The 17,469-nt window shown below is 43.4% G+C and overlaps 1 protein-coding gene across 1 annotated transcript in view; it reads right to left on the bottom strand.

Annotated features, from left to right (window-relative positions):
- The window catches only part of spegb (striated muscle enriched protein kinase b), a 45,325-nt gene that overhangs the window by 22,364 nt on the left and 5,492 nt on the right, over nt 1-17,469 (bottom strand). The window contains exons 2-19 of the mRNA XM_056433398.1: nt 12,571-12,654; nt 12,230-12,296; nt 10,518-12,070; nt 10,220-10,363; nt 9,924-10,106; nt 8,717-8,883; nt 8,108-8,196; nt 6,549-6,724; nt 5,594-5,854; nt 5,320-5,478; nt 4,235-4,424; nt 3,899-4,128; nt 2,815-2,934; nt 2,567-2,671; nt 2,189-2,395; nt 1,968-2,091; nt 296-468; nt 96-208 (exon numbers count right to left, since the gene is read on the bottom strand). Of these exons, the coding sequence (XP_056289373.1) occupies nt 96-208; nt 296-468; nt 1,968-2,091; nt 2,189-2,395; nt 2,567-2,671; nt 2,815-2,934; nt 3,899-4,128; nt 4,235-4,424; nt 5,320-5,478; nt 5,594-5,854; nt 6,549-6,724; nt 8,108-8,196; nt 8,717-8,883; nt 9,924-10,106; nt 10,220-10,363; nt 10,518-12,070; nt 12,230-12,296; nt 12,571-12,654 (4,145 nt within the window). The remainder of the gene's footprint in view (nt 1-95; nt 209-295; nt 469-1,967; nt 2,092-2,188; nt 2,396-2,566; nt 2,672-2,814; nt 2,935-3,898; nt 4,129-4,234; nt 4,425-5,319; nt 5,479-5,593; nt 5,855-6,548; nt 6,725-8,107; nt 8,197-8,716; nt 8,884-9,923; nt 10,107-10,219; nt 10,364-10,517; nt 12,071-12,229; nt 12,297-12,570; nt 12,655-17,469) is intronic.

Raw genomic sequence — 17,469 nt, forward strand, 5'->3', positions numbered from 1 at the left:
TCTGTCTTTGTTCATTTATATTTGACAATATGTACCCTACTGTCTAGTTGGGTTTATCTTGCTGATGACTTTTGACTGCTAAAATGGGTAAAAACCTTGAACCAGAGGATGTCGGGGATGGGTTTGCCCTCCACAACCACAGCAAAGCGAGGGGTCTCGCCTGCACACACGTCCAAGTCCTCCATGATGGTCTCAAACGTTGGTGGAGCTGTGGACGGAGATGCGAAGGTACAAAACCTTTAGCGACATTATCTGTGGACGGCTGAACGGAGGGACATATCGATCCGCCGCCCACCTGCCATCTCCACGGCGAAGGCGCAGCTGTCGCAGCCGTACTTGTTGGACGCCACGAACGCCATCTCTCCGACATCGGCACTCTTGACTTTGAGCAGCTTCAGCGTCTGCTGGTCGTCGTCGGGCATGGTCATCTCGTACAGGCCCGGCTTGCCGGAGAGGACCACTCCCCTCCTGCGGAGAAGGGTTTATACGTTGAGTGCTTTTATTGGACAGGTGGGAGAACAGCGGGACGACACTGGGCTCTTGCTCTCGTGGACGTCCGATCATCATAACTTTGGGTATCACAGGGTCAACGAGGTGGCATCCTTTCCATCAGAGACCGCTTGACTTAAATTGTGCCGACAACATGGATGTTACATTGGAAAGTAGAACGGGCACAAGATTGGGCATTGAATTATGAACATTTTGGCATTAGTTGCATGCCAATTGGACAAAAATGTATCGTGCTATGGTAAAAAAAAGATTGTGACCTTTCCATGACCTTGACCTTTGACCCAATTGATCCCAAAATATAATCAAATGGTCCCCGGATAATAACCAATCATCCCACCAAATTCCATGTGATTCAAGAAGATTTGACCTGTTCATGACCTTTGACCTTGACCCGATCGATCCCAAAATCTAATCAACTGGTCCCCGGATAATAAACAATCATCCCACCAAATTTCATGCGATTCGGTTCAATACTTTTTGAGTTCTGCGAAAGATTTTGACCTGTTCATGACCTTTGACCTTGACCTTTGACCCAATCGATCCCAAAATCTCAACTGGTCCCCGGATAATAAACAATCATCCCACCAAATTGCATGCGATTCGGTTCAATACTTTGAGTTTTGCGAATAACACGCATACAAATAAATGGCGATCAAAACATAACCTTCCGGCATTTTCAATGCGAAGGTAACTAGAACGGGCACTCGGTAGAGCGCATACCTTCGCATATCACAAGATTGGGCATTGAATTATGAACATTTTGGCATTAGTTGCATGCCAATTGGATACAAATTGGCCACGCTATGGTAAAAAGAAGATTTTGACCTTTTCTTGACCTTGGACCCGATCGATCCCAAAATCTAATCAAATGGTCCCCGGATAAAAACCAATCATCCCACCAAATTTCATGCGATTCGGTTTAAAACTTTTTTTGTTATGCGAACAAATAAATACACTGATCAAAACATAACCTATGAAAATACCAGCTGGAGTCATTTAAATCTTTGTTCAATGTGAATAAAATGAAATCCATGCCGATATATATATAAGACCACAGGTGTCAAACATCCGCCACATCATTTTATGTGGCCCCTGACGGCTTGAAAGACATACGATCACCTTTTCTTTAAGAAAATGAAGAAAAATATCCTGTGCTTTTATTTTGAAGGTTTCAAATTAAATGGATTTATGTTATGATCCGAGAAATTTTTCTTATGTACAATATTTCTACACTAAAATAATCAATAATCCAATGCAAATGCAAGTTATTTAACAATATGTTTGAGGAGTTTATACTGTGTTTCTGTAACAACCCTTTGAGGGCGGCCATGATGCTGATGTGGCCCACAGTGAAAATGAGTTTGACACCAGTATTAGACTGTATGCCGGAGAAGACGTCACAGGAAAAGGCATTCATTTAAAAATAGAAGATGTTAACAGATACTTGACACAGAGACCTCTTCCAGAGGACTGCAGCATTGACATGATTGAGGGTGACGGTGATGGTGACAGACTGGTTTTCCATCACATGGACAATATCTGGCTTATCCACAATCACTGGAGCCTCCTGGAGATAAGGACCTGAAAGTGCATGGACAGACAGATAATATTTAACAAATAGTTCAACCATCCACACTGATGGATGGATAGACGGATGTTCTGAAAAACCTGAATGCACCTCGGTCCAGGAGCTGCACCGGGTCGGTGGTGGGCGAGGGCTTGCTGAAGGCTTTGGCGGTGATGGTGAGGACCCTGAAAGCATAGCGCACGCCTTTGGAGAGGGTGGTGATGGTGTAGGAAGTCTCCTTCAGGCCCGAAGCTATGATGGTCCACTGGATGGAGCCCAGGGCTTGTTGTTGGATGGCGTACATCAGGGAGCTGGCATCTGAAAAGAATAAAGGGTTTCATGCTAAATACTACACCACTGTGTTGAAAAGACTTATTTTCTCTCCACAAAAAAACAACAATTTTGTTTTAGGAAGCTAACAATGAAACCCTTTTTTAAATAATCTCTATATTGTGTCCTTTTTTTAATGTGAATATCATTCTTTCCTACCAATGGAAGGGTCCAGCCTCCTTGGTTTCTTCCAGCTCAAGGTGATGGTTTTACCAGTGATGGATTCTATCACTGGAGTCCCATCAGGAGGGTCCGGCAGGATATCTGAAAATGACGACAATGGAATTTAGAGGTCCATGAATGTTTCTGATCTGCCTTCTTTTTGTCTGAGCAAATGAGTTCTTGTTTGAATCCCATTGTCTGTGTGTTCCTTTCAAGGTGCGCACCAAAAATGAAATGAAAATCACCTGAAACGTAAAGATGAGCGTAGCAGGTGGCCTTGCCAACTTTGTTGGAGATGACACTCTTGTAGACGCCAGCGTGGGCGTGGAGCACGCAGCGGACGACCAGGCTGTGGACATCACGAACTACAGGGGGGAGCAGAGGGCACAGATAGGAGGAGCACTGGCCAGTTGCCGTCTGCACGCCACTTCGCTGACCGCACCAATGTCGATTTAAACCCAGTCCCTGCCCACAAAATGAGACCGTTGACTCGCTGAATGATTTTTTTTTAAATTGTTTTAAATACACTACCGTTCAAAAGTTTGTAGTCACTTAGAAATGTCTTTATTTTTCAAAGAAAAGCACTGTTTTTTCAATAAAGATAACATTAAATTAATCAAAAATACACTCTACATTGTTAATGTGGTAAATGACTATTCTAGGTGGAAACGTCTGGTTTCTAATGAAATATCTCCAGAGGTGTATAGAGGCCCATTTCCATCAACTATCACTCCAGTGTTCTAATGGTACATTGTGTTTGATAATCGCCTTAGAAGACTAATATCTGATTAGAAAACCCTTGTGCAATTATGTTAGCACAGCTGAAAACAGTTATGCTGGTGATATGAGCTATACAACTGGCCTTCCTTTGAGCTTGAAGTACAAAATTAATACTTCAAATATTAATCGTTATTTCTAACCTTGTCCATGTCTTGACTATATTTTCTATTCAATTTTCAATTCATTTGATAAATAAAAGTGAGTTTTCATGGAAGACACGAAATTGTCTGGATGACCCCAAACTTTTGAACGGTAGTGTATCTGAAAGCGAGGTGGAAGTAGCGTAATGTTGTCACAGTGACGCATGTCCGAATTTGACTGTCGTTTCCACAAGTTATTTTGCATTTTCACTGTGATTAACATATACATTTCACTCAGGGCGACAGTGGGTCAGTGGTCAGCAGGTCCGTCTTTCAATCAGTGTGTTTGCGGTTCAATACACTCATCTCTGAATTGCTCCCTGTCGCTGTACTATTTCAACTTTCAATCAAAAAGCCAGATGAACGTGTTGCCCATCGGCTGAATGTTATCCCGTTCTGAAACCCTTACACTGTGTCATCTTTCGGTCGTCGCTGCTCTCCATCCTCTTGCCGTTGTGGAACCAGACGATGGTGGGGTAGGGCAGACCCGCCACTTTACATTTGAGCACGGCCTCCTTGCCCTCGATCACGTCCAGGTCGTAAAGGGGTTTGATGAAGTCGGGCATGGTGAAGCGCTCCACCTCGTTCTCTGGGACCTCCGGCTCCTCTGGGATCGACGGCATCTTCTCCAGTTTAGCCCTGAAGGGAACGAAAGATTTAAATTCAATTCAATTTGTAATCACCAGAATCGGGGATAGTCCGCGAGACACGCGAGAGCTCTGAGGCAGAGTAAAACTGCTCTTACATCTGTGAGGAGATGGCCGGCCGCGGTTCTTGTATGTAGAGTTCGGCGGAGCTCTCCGCCTCGCCGTGACTGTTGCAGGCAGTGACGGTGTAAAATCCCTCATCCTCATTGGTCACGTGAGAAATGAAAAGAGAGTGGCGGCCGCCCTCCCGAAGAACACGAATGTCTTCACTTTCAACAAGCGGATGGTCTAAAGAAAAAGAAAAAAAAGTGTATTTGTATGTTTTCTTTCGTTATAAAGTGTGCTATGAATGATAAGGGGGATATAAAGACAACTTTAAGAATAGACCCATTCACAAAGGCTCAGAGGATTTCCATTTCGATAAATGTCTGTTAGTCAGGTAATTGATAGTGACTTCATTATTACTTTATTATTTACTTATTATTTATTTATATTATTAGTTAGAATTCTTTTGCAGTAATAAAGAAAAGCTGAATTAAATCGCTGCTTCTGCAAAGTGAACAACTCCCGCTGCTGCAGCTTCACACTGCCTGCATTTAAAAAGTGAAACACAAGTTTCATGAAGGAGTCTGGGGGCAGTCGATGTCAACGATTTTCACTTTCCCCGTTTGCAGACTAACAATCAGATGCTGCTCACAGAATCATGGAGAAAACTAGAACGGGCACTCGGTAGAGCGCATACCTTCGCATATCACACGATTGGGCATTGAATTATGAACATGTTGGCATTAGTTGCATCCCAATTGGATAAGAATTGACCGTGCTATGGTAAAAAGAAGATTTTGACCTATCCATGACCTTGACCTTTGACCCGATTGATCCCAAATTCTAATCAAATGGTCCCCGGATAATAACCAATCATCCCACCAAATTTCATGCGATTCGGTTTAATACTTTTTTACTTATGCGAATAACACGCATACAAATAAATAAATAAATACACGGCGATCAAAACATAACCTTCCGCATTTTCAATGCGAAGGTAAAAAGGCCAATTGTTGCCTGAACATTTGCTGTTTCCAGCAGGAAATAGGGTGAAGCCAAGTCAACCTGGATTGCCACTTAAAGGTTGAAGCGGTCCCGTGATGCGCCCGTGTGCCGGAACAACGAAGGACGCTCTTACCGAAGTGGCTCCAGATGACCTTTGGCGACGGCGTCCCGCTGACTTTGCAGTCGAAGCGAGCGTTGCGCCCCTCGATCACTTCGAGAACGTCCAGCTTGCGGGTGAAGAGCGGCTCAATTGATGGGATGACTTTGAGTTTGCCACATGAAGTCACTTCCTCTGAAGAGTCCCAAAAAAAAAAAAAGACAGAATCCATTCAGAATAGCAGAAGAGACCAACAGGAGTAACAGATGAATTCATTTTAATCCGAGAAGCATTGTGATGTTTTTCGTACCCTTCGCCGTGCTGAGCTTGCACACGTACGTCCCGCTGTCGTCCTCGTGCACGGAGTTGAGCAGCAGTCGGCACTTTCTTCCGTCAAAGTGCATTTTACAGTTGAGCAACGCCGGCTGGATCAGTTTCCCGTCCGCGAGCCAGTCCACGTCGATGTCCTTCGGCCCAAGGACGTGACACTCAAACAGAACCGTCTCCCCGGCCTTGGCCGTGAGGTCCCTGACCGGGCGGAGGACGGCCAGGCCCGGCTCAACCGGAGCCGCTGGGTGGAAGGGAAGGACTTTGTTTTTAGGAGCGGTGCTTAAACGTCGGCCTGGTTACTGGTCGCACTCAATGTTTTTACTCCCTTTAGATGGTGGTATCAATATACACTACCGTTCAAAAGTTTGGGGTCACTTAGAAATATCTTTATTTTTCAAAGAAAAGCACTGTTTTTTCAATAAAGATAACATTAATCAAAAATACACACTATACATTGTTAATGTGGTAAATGACTATTCTAGGTGGAAGCGTCTGGTTTCTAATGAAATATCTCCAGAGGTGTATAGAGGCCCATTTCCATCAACTATCACTCCAGTGTTCTAATGGTACATTGTGTTTGCTAATCGCCTTAGAAGACTAATGTCTGATTAGAAAACCCTTGTGCAATTATGTTAGCACAGCTGAAAACAGTTATGCCGGTGATATAAGCTATACAACTGGCCTTCCTTTGAGCTTGAAGTTTGAAGAACAAAAGTAATACTTCAAATATTAATCATTATTTCTAACCTTGTCAATGTCTTGACTATATTTTCTATTCAATTTTCAATTCATTTGATAAATAAAAATTAGTTTTCATGGAAGACACAAAATTGTCTGGATGACCCCAAACTTTTGAACGGTAGTGTATGTTGCATTATTGTGCGAGTCAAATGTGGACTAACGCACACACTTGTGCGTTTTGAAACGAAGCGTACCTTTTACCTCCAACTTCGCATCGCACTGCTTCGTCCCGTACTCGTTTATGATCTTACAGGTGTAAACGCCGGAGTCGGACCGCGCCGCCGACTTGACGATCATCTCAAAGGCGCCGTCGTCCGCCTCTCGCACGGTGTGACGCGGGCCGGTCTTCACCGTGACTCTGTCCCTCAGCCTGCAAAATAGGAGAGTCGAGGGAACACCTGTGTCACGACTCAAAAACAGGACCCAAGAGCACGACTCCAATGTTTAGGGCAATCAAAAGGATTTATAAAAAAACAGAAAATCACAGCTATGCTGGAAAATGACTTGAACAAAGTACAAAACAAAATCACAACTATGCAGGAAGAGTAAACCAGGACAAAAGACTACAGACAAGAGACAAGACGATCTGACACAAGACACAGGCTTAAATACATGAGGAAATGGGGAACAGGTGGACACAATCAGGGGTGGAGCAGACAATCAACGAGGAAACACCGGCGCAGGAAATAAAGTTTCTGAAATGAGAGAGGACAGTTACTACAAAATAAAAGCGGACATGGAAAACAGGACTTAAACCTAAAACTTAACACAACCGACGAGACACGACAACCTGTCGCTCGGTTTTAAAAATGAAGATGAATCACGCAATGCGCTTCGAAGGATGAAGGATGAGCGACCGGCGAGCGCACGAGCACATGCTCTCATCTGGCTGGTGTGAAGGGGGTGGAGGGTGGGATACGGTGGCCAGGAGCGCCAATATTATGTTTGGCACATTCTTTTCTGCTTTTGTCTCTCGGGGGTCACGACTAACTTGATTCAGCCTATTCTTGTCTCCTGCGGTATATTAAAGGGATAGTTCAGATTTTTTTTTGTGGAAGTGTTCATGATTTTATCCAGAGTCAGTGCACTACCTGATGAAGGTCGGCACGCCTCCAGTTTAGGAATGGAAGCTAAGCAATTTATAGCTGTGGGCGGGGCAGCAAAACATCATTTATTTAGAAACATAGGCCCATCTAAAATTCAAGTTTTTGATTTTTGAGTGGTATTTAGAGTTTAGTCCATCTACCTGATGGATCATGGAGGTCTGGATCATGGTCCATGCCTACTACGAACTATTCATACACTCTGTCATATTCATTGAATGTGTTTTAACTCTAATCTGTCCTTCTGTACACATGACATCTTTTGTTCTGTCCATCCTGGAGAGGGATCCTCCTCTGTTCTCTCCTGAAGGTTTTTTTCCCCCTGAAGGGTTGTTTGGGAGTTGTTCCTGATCCGATGTGAGGTTTTGGGACAGCGATGTCTTTGTGTACAGATTGTAAAGCACTCTGAGACAAATTTGTAATTTGTGAGAATGGGCTATACAAATAAACTGAAATAAATTGAATTGACTGAAGATCGCTAAGTAAACATTCATCTTCCACTTCCTTGAACAGATGCAATGAAGCAGCTCTGGAAGGCACTCTGCAGTCATACCGGCATGCCCACGGCGTGTGATACGGGTAAAGTCTCCTCCATGTCCCATGCAAGGAATAAGTGGTTTGATGAAGTGTGTGGGGGAGGGGGGACCTACCAATAGAGCATGGGTTTGGGTTGACCACTTATTCGGACAGACATGGTGACTTCCTGTCCTTCAATGACAGCTTGATCACTTATCGTCACCTGTGTGAAATGCAATGTAAGTTAGAATTTCACCCGTCCATGTTTTATTCCACAGACGTGTTGATGGGATGACCACACGGGGGACAACACGTTCAGAAATGCAGTTAACCCTCCTGTTACCTTAGGGTCAATTTGACCCCATTCAATGTTTAATGTCGGTATTCTTTCGGGTCAATTTGACCCCAGGCTGTTTTTCACTGTGTCAAACATATAAGAAATATCAACTTTTTTATATATTTAAAGGGCTATTTAGGTAGTCAACAAACAAACATAAAGTACCTCACACTTAAACTTGGAAAACAATATTAATTCTAATAATTTTCTGGAGGTTTTAATTGCTGGGGTCAAATTGACCCCAAGGGTAAAATATGTCAGTAAATATAAAGGTGACAGGAGGGTTAAACATTGAATGGGGTCAAATTGACCCTAAAGGTAACAGGAGGGTTAAGTATGTGTCACTGGGGAACATATTAAAGTCATTCTCTGAAGGGGAAAGTCAATTAGACTGAGCTCTGCTCACCAGGAATGCAGGCGGTTTCCTGAATCGGGTGTCAATAGTGCGCCTGAGCTCTGGCCCTCCGAAATCCATGCTTTCCTCCGGGGGGCTGAGATACTCCTCATCTGATGTAATCGGGCTGCTGATGTCCCTCGGCACACCCAGGTTTCCTTTGGGCTCCTGCACAGACTCTGTAAAAGCAACGAGGTCACACTCGGTGTGTGGGGTTTACCGCGTGACCGCCCCGCTTGTAAACAATGCAGCTCAGAAAGAACAAAGAAGGAGTTAAAACATAGAGCCTGAGATGTCAAATGTGAAATCCAAACAATAGTGGATTCACAGTGAGCGTCGGTGGGCAATTTATAGGTTCAGTTTCACCTCTTAGTTACTATGGTAACTATAAGTGAGGTTGTTCAGCTGTAATATATGGCACAGGCATCTCAGCCAGATAATGAAAAGGGAGCAGGAGAGAAATCAGCTGGAACACAATGCCCTGTTTGGGGAGAGATAACCAAGATGCTTGTGTTTTAAAGGTGGAGAATAAGAGATTATGAATGTCTAAATTATTGTTACGTGCAATGGTCTATTTTTTTTTAATGTATGGTGTTTTTAAATCCATCTATGGGAAAGAAGTGGCCTCTTCCATTTTTGACTATAATTCACTGATAAAGAAATATCCTGCTTGATCTATTAAAATTAAGGCAAATCAACATTATATTATGATGTAAATCAAGCAGGACTTTATTTGTACATTAATTTCTGTGTCATTAGGGAAATTAAGAAGTATTTTACAATGCTTTCAGCCTCATTTTTGAAAATGTTGCTTGAGTATTTTGTTATTATTAGTAATATATTTTCAACATTGGGACAATTACTACCACTGCAGCTAAGTGGTGCAGTGGATGAGAGATTTTCTCCACCCGAACCCTGACTGTAGTTGAACAGGGTCGGGTCATGGAAACCTCATGCACCATCCGAGGGTTTGAGCTTGGGAAGGAGATGCAAACTCAATTTTGAATTGGTAATACCACAGATTTAATTGTGTTACATTTATAGTGCCTCTGATTCTTCCTTTTTTCAGAGTACCATTTCTCAGTTCATGATAATAACTGAATTTCATTTAACTTCATGTTAAATGGGCAGACGTACTGTATCTTTAAATGTTGATAACGAACAAAACAAAACAAATACTCACTTCAATCTCATAGGACTTCCCCAAAGTCAAACGTACCTGCTTTGACTAGAAGGGTGGCACAGCTGGACGCCCTTCCCTCCTGATTAACAGCAGTTACGCAGTATTTCCCACCATCACTTATTCCAGCTGATTTGATGAGCAGGGTATGACGTTCCCCCTCCACTTTCACCGCGTGGTTTGCATTGCCGGTGATCTCTGTGTTTTCCCTCATCCAGGTAACTACAACGGAGAAGAAAAAAATGACACAACATGTTCTTTCTCTATTGATTTGCTCAAATACGCAATTCAAAATGACCCGCGATGTTTTAGTGGGTTAAAGCACGACGTGTTACCTTCAGGAATTGGGGAGCCGGCAATGATGCATTTTAGTAGCACATCTGCACCAGCAGCTGCTACAGTGTCCTGCAGGGGAACCTCAAACACAGGGGCCTCCATTGGGTCTTCTCCAGCAGAAACATAAGAATCATCCGATGAATCTGCACAGTTTGACAAAAGACAAGCCTGAAGTCATTTTCGCCCTCCGGTTATCTATTAGAAGAAAAAACCCTCGAGTAGGGAATGAGTAATAGGTTGATTACTCATGAAAAGCAAGCAGACTGGATGTTCACACAAAAGCACAACAAATCTAACCTAACTCTGGAGACATGGGTCGAGGGCGACGGTTCTTTCCTTTGATCTTCATCTGTCGCCCCTCTTTGGCGCTGCCAGTTATCGGCTGAGGCCCACTTGTCTTCACATCCACGTCCTTGTCCATCTTTTCATCTTCAACAATAATGGTGGGGATTCTTATCTTTGAGGCCGGTTTACAAAGATCCACTTCCATCCTCTCCTCTGTTGGGGTGGCTGGTGACATCCTCTGGGCTTTTGAGGGGGGCTGAGGAGGCATATCTTGCACAATGAGCACCCTCTTTTGTACCAGTGGACTTTCGGGTCTGTTTTTTCGTAATGCTACTTCTACAGGCGTCTTTCTCCCCGAAGTCTCGTCCTTATGCGACGCTTGCAGAAGAGATTCTTGAATGTGCGGGGATTCTTGCATTTGAGATACCCTTTGCACCAGCGGACTTGGTGGCCTTCGTTCGACCTTGCGTAATGTCAGATCGGCAACATTTCTGCTCGGCGAGTCTTCCCGTTGTTGACGGTACAGTGCTGGTGATGCTGATCTCTGAATGATTTCCGTTACTGGACTGGCCCGACTTAGTTCTCTCACCGATCGTTGTCCCGGCAAGTCGGATAACTGCATGGACTCTGGGGTGCCTGCAACTTCTCCAGATCGATTGACTGTCACACTTGTTGAACCAGTGCTTGCTGTCTTTTGGGGTTGGGACATATGCTGCTCTTGCCGCGCTTGCGGTTGTTGTTGCTGCATTGGTTGCTGATTATGTTCCTTTTCCCTCTGCTCCTTTGCACACTGGGCACGTTCCCTTTCTTGGAGCTTTTCAAGGACTTGTTGAGGAATAGGTTCAATCTTCCTGAAAGGCTGGCGCTGCTTGTTCTTAAGAGTGAGCTGTTCAGTCGAAAACGACTTCTTCATGTGAGGTCTACCAACAAGCTTCTTAATGCGCTGGAGCTCCTCAATGAACTTGTTCTCAATGTCTTGAACTTTTTGGGAGTAACGAGGTTTGTCCTCCAGCGAAGCGGCTCTATGTCTAAACATAGATCTTCGTTCAGCAGCATCCTCTTTCAAAGCCTCACTGAGGTCTTCCCTTGAACTCTCTCGAGAGATGCCCAGCCGGCTTCCTCCGTCATCTGAATCCACAGATCCGGCACGATTGAACCCTGCCCAAGATCCTCCCGAGATGGAACCTTCTGGAATATCGAGGCTTCGTCTCCGCTCTTCCAATCCACGGACCTTCTCAAAGACCTTTGAGCTCACCCTGGCAAGCTTTGGAGATGGTCTTAGGGTAAATTCTTTCCGGGAGTACTCGCTCAGAGGGGTCTGTGGTCGGGAGTCCTGGGTGCTACCTTGGGTGACGGATTTTGTCTGCCTAACCTTTTCTTCAAACTCCCCAGGCACTGTGTCTTGGTAATCAGTCGGCGTAACTATTTTTTTCCGCAAGCTGATAGGCGTGGTTGAACCAGAGCGACTTGGCATCGGAGAGGTGGAGGAGCGTTTGACGAGTCTTGGGGATCGGGGCGGGAGGGCTTGTGGCGGAGATTCTCTTGTAAAGTTCTCTGACGGGCTCCTGAAATAAAGGATGTTGGAATCGGTAGGTTATTACGAATTCACAGTCTGTCTTGTATTTTAGGATGGAATTTGAGTGCAATAATACAATCATTACACTGAAGTGTTTGTTGTACTATAAACTGCTGGGGTTATATGCATGGGGTTGTTTCTTTCTTGCCTGGTTGTGTTAGAGTGATCCTCATGTCCATGTGTTCTACTGTCATCTTCTGCACATGTGTCCATCACTGCATCTCATGTAAAGAGGAGATATGACATATTGTACAGGTAAGCCATCAGGTTGCTGCATTGATTATGAAACGAGGCAAATGACAAGCTGGTCATGTTCTTGGTTATCAAGCATGCCAAAGCGACAAGGAGAGCGAATGTTAAACTCATATGCATCAAGTAGACACAAATGCTACTCCAAATAAATGCCAATGCTGTGCTAATAAAAGACGTGTAAAAGAAAATCCATGATTGTCTGAGGGAGTAATTGCATGCAGGAAACACGTTGGATACCTTTGTGCACGGCCTGGTCCACAACATTGCCCCCATCTTCTTTGGTCTCAAATTGGTCACCTTCATCATCTGTTGTTTCAGAGTCTGTAAATATAAATATAATGTCATGTATCAAAATAATTTCCAAGCGAATACAGTTTTCACTGGAGCAATGTTTAAAGATCACGATTGGTGGAGAAAATAGCGGCAAGTTAATCAGTACTTGGAATAAAAGTGCAAAAAGAATCATTCGTAGTATCCGTTTGTTTACAAAATGAAATGTTGCACAATCTTTTTGTGGGGAACTATGTTTCCATACGGGCAAAAAAAGAAGAAGAAGAGGAACACTGTTACCATGGCAACCAATAGAGTACATTATCTTACCTACTTCAGCCGTTAATAGTGTTTAGTTAAAGGCAATTGAACAATCCAATGACAAATACATGTTGAAGGTGACATTTTAATTGTCCCAGCTGTAGAGAAAAAAAGGGAAACAATCTAAATATATTAGGATATGCATTTCAAAATTGCCATATCAAACATTAACCTCCTGTCACTACAAACTTAGTTTTCCATTGCATTAGCCCTCATCTCTATTTGATTATCACCGTCATTTAACTTGAAATGTTGCATCCATCGGGTCTCATTAGCACAGCGAAGCTAAATGAAATAAATTTGCTGTAGCTCAACAGTCGCCGAGTCTTTATGGTTCATTATTTTCTCATACAAGTTGATATTAAGGAAGGAATACATTGGGGCAAAAATAAATCAAGATGTTTCAGTATTTCAGTTGAAAACTTTATTCTTTCCATTTCATCCCATTTAAATCTCAAACTTTGTTCCAGCTGTACCACCTGAAAGGCATGGAGATATTCCTCTACTGAGGGAATACAGTTCTTGGTACATCTCAAAATAGAAAGCGCTATTGAGTCATTGGCATCCCAGCGGCTCTCATGGGGTGTTTCACAGTAGGTGGAATTAAAATAAAAAAACAGAGGCTATCTGTTCACTTGCAGTAAGAGAACACAATAGGATTACGTCGGTCATGTTGATAGAGAAATACCGGGAATCTTGGTATGAATTCAGTAGAAAGACCAAAACCTTGACATGTGTGTGTGACAAGCTCATGATGTGCGATACAAATGATCTAAATCATGTGACTACATTGCATATTTCAAAATAAAACTCTCTTGGACATTTTCAGTGCAATACTTTCCCCAGAATAGCAGAGTCTGCTGTACACACTGTTTACGAGACATTTTTACACAGCCTTTACAAAACTGTTTCCACAAAGGACTCACAAGCATCAGAAGACTATTTTCTAAATCTCAAGTGCTGAAGCTGTTCCAAAACCAAAACAATAACACAAAAGCACATCACATAAACCATTTCTAGGATCAGAAAAGGTCATGTTGAAGTATTTATCTTGCTGCAACGTCTACAATAGTCCGCCAGTCATTATATTAATTTCCCAACTTCCTTTCTATACATTATTTTTTAAACGCTCATAGATATACAAAAGATAGACATACATCAATCGGGATCGAGACCGGGCCCCTTTTTCTGAGAGGCAACAGTGCTAAACCCCCGTGCAGCCCCACTTTCCAACTTTCAGGGCATAAGGATTTAAAGTTTGTACTTGGAAGTCAATTGGAAAATGTTTTTTGGGGCCAAATTGTCTTCGAAGCCCAGAGCTTGACTCAACAAATTAGGTCTCGACGATAAACACAATTCTTTGTTGTGAGACGCACAACGTGGATGGCACTTGTAATTGTAATTAGAGATTGAATTTAAATCAAATAAGACAACTTGAAACTCCTCTGAAGGAAAGCTCTCGAGTAGGGAGCGTGCTCCAGAAGAGGAAGCTGTTAGACGTCACGCAGCTGAACGAGTGAGTGGCTTGACGACGCTGTGATGGCAGCGAGTGATTGCATTGTATGAATATCACACAATAATCTAAAAGAAACTGGCACTGCCACCCGACAGAGAAACCACATAGCTCAAGTCAACTTACAACCTCCATAATGAGAAGAACACTCGATTCAAAAAATAGTTCCAAAAATAGAGCTTTATCTTTATCATCATCTTCTTGATTCACTTCTATTTTAAAACTCACTGTAACATTCGGGTTAGAAGATGTTTTAGTGAATAATCAATAAAGAAGCCCATAATAATACCCCCCCCCCTTATATAAGCAACATTATTCTGACAACCATCACAGGACATCAGCATTTTAGTGAAACTTGCATTGATTTCTTTGAAGTTTGTTCAAAGCTCCAGCGGCGTCTTGCGCGTGGTGATTTATAATTCTGAATTATAATATATTCCACAGCAACAACAATGGTTGAAGCCCGTTTCCCTTTTAATTAAAGGATGTTTAAAGGATGTTTAAATGTTGTGATTGCATCTGACACGGATAGTTGTGCTGCCGGTTGATGAGCCGTGATGTTGATCAAATGCTTCTGTCAACATGATAACGTTGGATATTTTTGCAGTTTTTTTGTACGTTCGACAAACAGCAAACGGATCAATCAGTATTAAATACATATACCTAAGACTGGCAAAGATAACGTGAAATAGCACTTGCCTGATTGTTTCTCTTTGCTCTGTATTTTCTTTATGGCCCCTGTTGGTTTGTCCACGAAAGGTATTTTTTGTCTTGGCTGACGTTCAGCAGCAGGGTATTCCCCAAAATACGGTGGGGGTTCCGACAAATTACTACACGCCTAAATCAGGACATTTTCTGGGGAACACATCGGCCATTGTAAGCCGACTACTTTGATGATAAAAGATCCAACTTGTTATGCACTGCAAGTCTGCCGACGTGCAGGTAAAAGCATCTCAAATGCAAAGAGAGAATAAAAAAAGACGTTAAGCAGGCACTTTGGTTCCGTGACGTAACAAGTTGCAACCTCAGAGAGTCAGCACTTCCTCCGAGAGGATCCGTTTCTGCAACAAAGCACGGAGCGCGGCTCTCCATCCGCAGATGGAAATGTCTGTTGAACGCATATCATCCCCTCTGAGGGAGCCCCCCCTTGTCCACACAATAGCCAGCAACAGTGTGAGCATCTTCCCCCGCTGTGTTCCACCCCACAGGCGGTGCCCGCCGATAGGCAGAGACGCCAGTGGGAGTGATCCAGCCCTCTTGAGATCAGCGTCCTACACAGCATTGGTTGACATTTTCTCTGTTCATCTTTTCCCCTTCCTCCCCCATGTGTCTTGTTCTTCCGCCGCCGTAACGAGCCGCCGTTGTGTTGTCGGCGGAGGAGAGAGGAGGGGAAGAATCGCTGCGCCGGGGACCCCCCCCCCCCCCCCCCGCTCCTCTGCCTTGCCGGAACGCTGGTCGCTCTCGCAGCGCAATGTGTTGCCATGCTGCCTACACACCCGACTGCACAGAGAGAATCACATGTCCCAAAAAAAAGGGTGAGGATTTAATGGCCGCACACAGCGCTGTGCGTCGCGTGCCAAGTCCTGAGGGGGCACCAAAAAATAGGCAACTAAAAAAAGTCGGCATAGTTATGATTATTATAATGCCGATATTATTTCAGTATAGAAATATTCGGCACCTTTTAGGCATGTATATCACAAAACAGGCAGAACAAGAGATATAGTTAATTGCTCACTGCTACGCGCAGACAAGATCAAATAGCTATTGGCGTGTGCATGCCACGCTCAGCTGCTGCTGATATTTGATGTCGTAATTCTCGACTATTCTATTTTTTAAAGGATTCGGTATCCAAGAGCAGTTTCCCCCCCCTCAAGGATTACTGCTCGTACATTTCATTTCACCACCTGCACGGAAATGGCCACGCTGAGAATTGACATTTCAATTGGCACGGCGGCCACGCTGAGAGATCGAGTCTCACACATGGAGATTCACATGAACCCAGCTCTAAAAATGAACTATATGGTCCATCAATAATAACTCATACGAGGTAAATCGTGGTTACGGCTAAGGCTGCGCGGTTATGGTCCAAATGAGAAGCGAGATTATTTGGATACATCGTGAGATCACGATGATTTATCACAATATATCACACGATTTATCTCAATTATTCATCTTTTATGTTTAAATAGTAAATGTTGTACTAACTTACTGCTATTGTGCAACGTTTTGCATCCAAATAAGACTGGTCCATAATCACAGTAGAGAGCTCCGCGAAGAAATATTTAGGTCCCAATTATTTTAAACCAACGTTTCTATTTAATTTCCCATTAATGAACAAGAAGTGACACGAGAGGAAGGAGTTAAATGCATCCGAAGCGCTAAAGAGCAATGGCAACCAACGTGTTGCAATTAAGTTGCATGAACTGAGTTGCATGAGGACTGTGGAATGGTGAAAGTTCTAGAAGAAACACGGAACCGCGTGAGGAAGCTAGCTGTCGATCACAGCGCTCTAAAGCAGACCCTGCTGGATTGAAGAAGACCTGCTTGTGTTCGCTCGCTTTTGCGGTGCTATATTTTGATAAATTATTAAGTGTGTAGTAGTTAAAGAGAAGACCTCAAACTAAGGCTCGCGCCGTTAGCTAATGGGTGCTAATCGCGCGTTAGCGTGTTAGCGCCATTGTAGCGTCAGTAACCTGGCCTGAGAATTACATTGTTTAATAAAAGATTAGATCGTTACATGTTGTGTTCCGTGACAGATATAAACAGTAGTGTGTAATGATGTGTAGTTTTAGGTTGTCTGTTCACAATTAATTGTATTCTCGCAAGTTAGCATAACTACTTGAGTCTTGGTGTGTTTACAGAGCACAATAAAAACATCTGGAATGCTGAACGGACATTGTCATCCTTCAGTGAGTAACATTTACAATGTTTACTGAGGTAATAAATCTAGTGAGAAGTAGGTGCATTTTCTCTTAGACTTCTACATAATCCAACTTGTTTTTGCAACCCGAGGAGTCGCCCCCTGGTGGCCA

The sequence above is a fragment of the Pseudoliparis swirei genome, chromosome 2, assembly GCF_029220125.1.
Source record: "Pseudoliparis swirei isolate HS2019 ecotype Mariana Trench chromosome 2, NWPU_hadal_v1, whole genome shotgun sequence".
Lineage (NCBI taxonomy): Eukaryota > Metazoa > Chordata > Actinopteri > Perciformes > Liparidae > Pseudoliparis > Pseudoliparis swirei.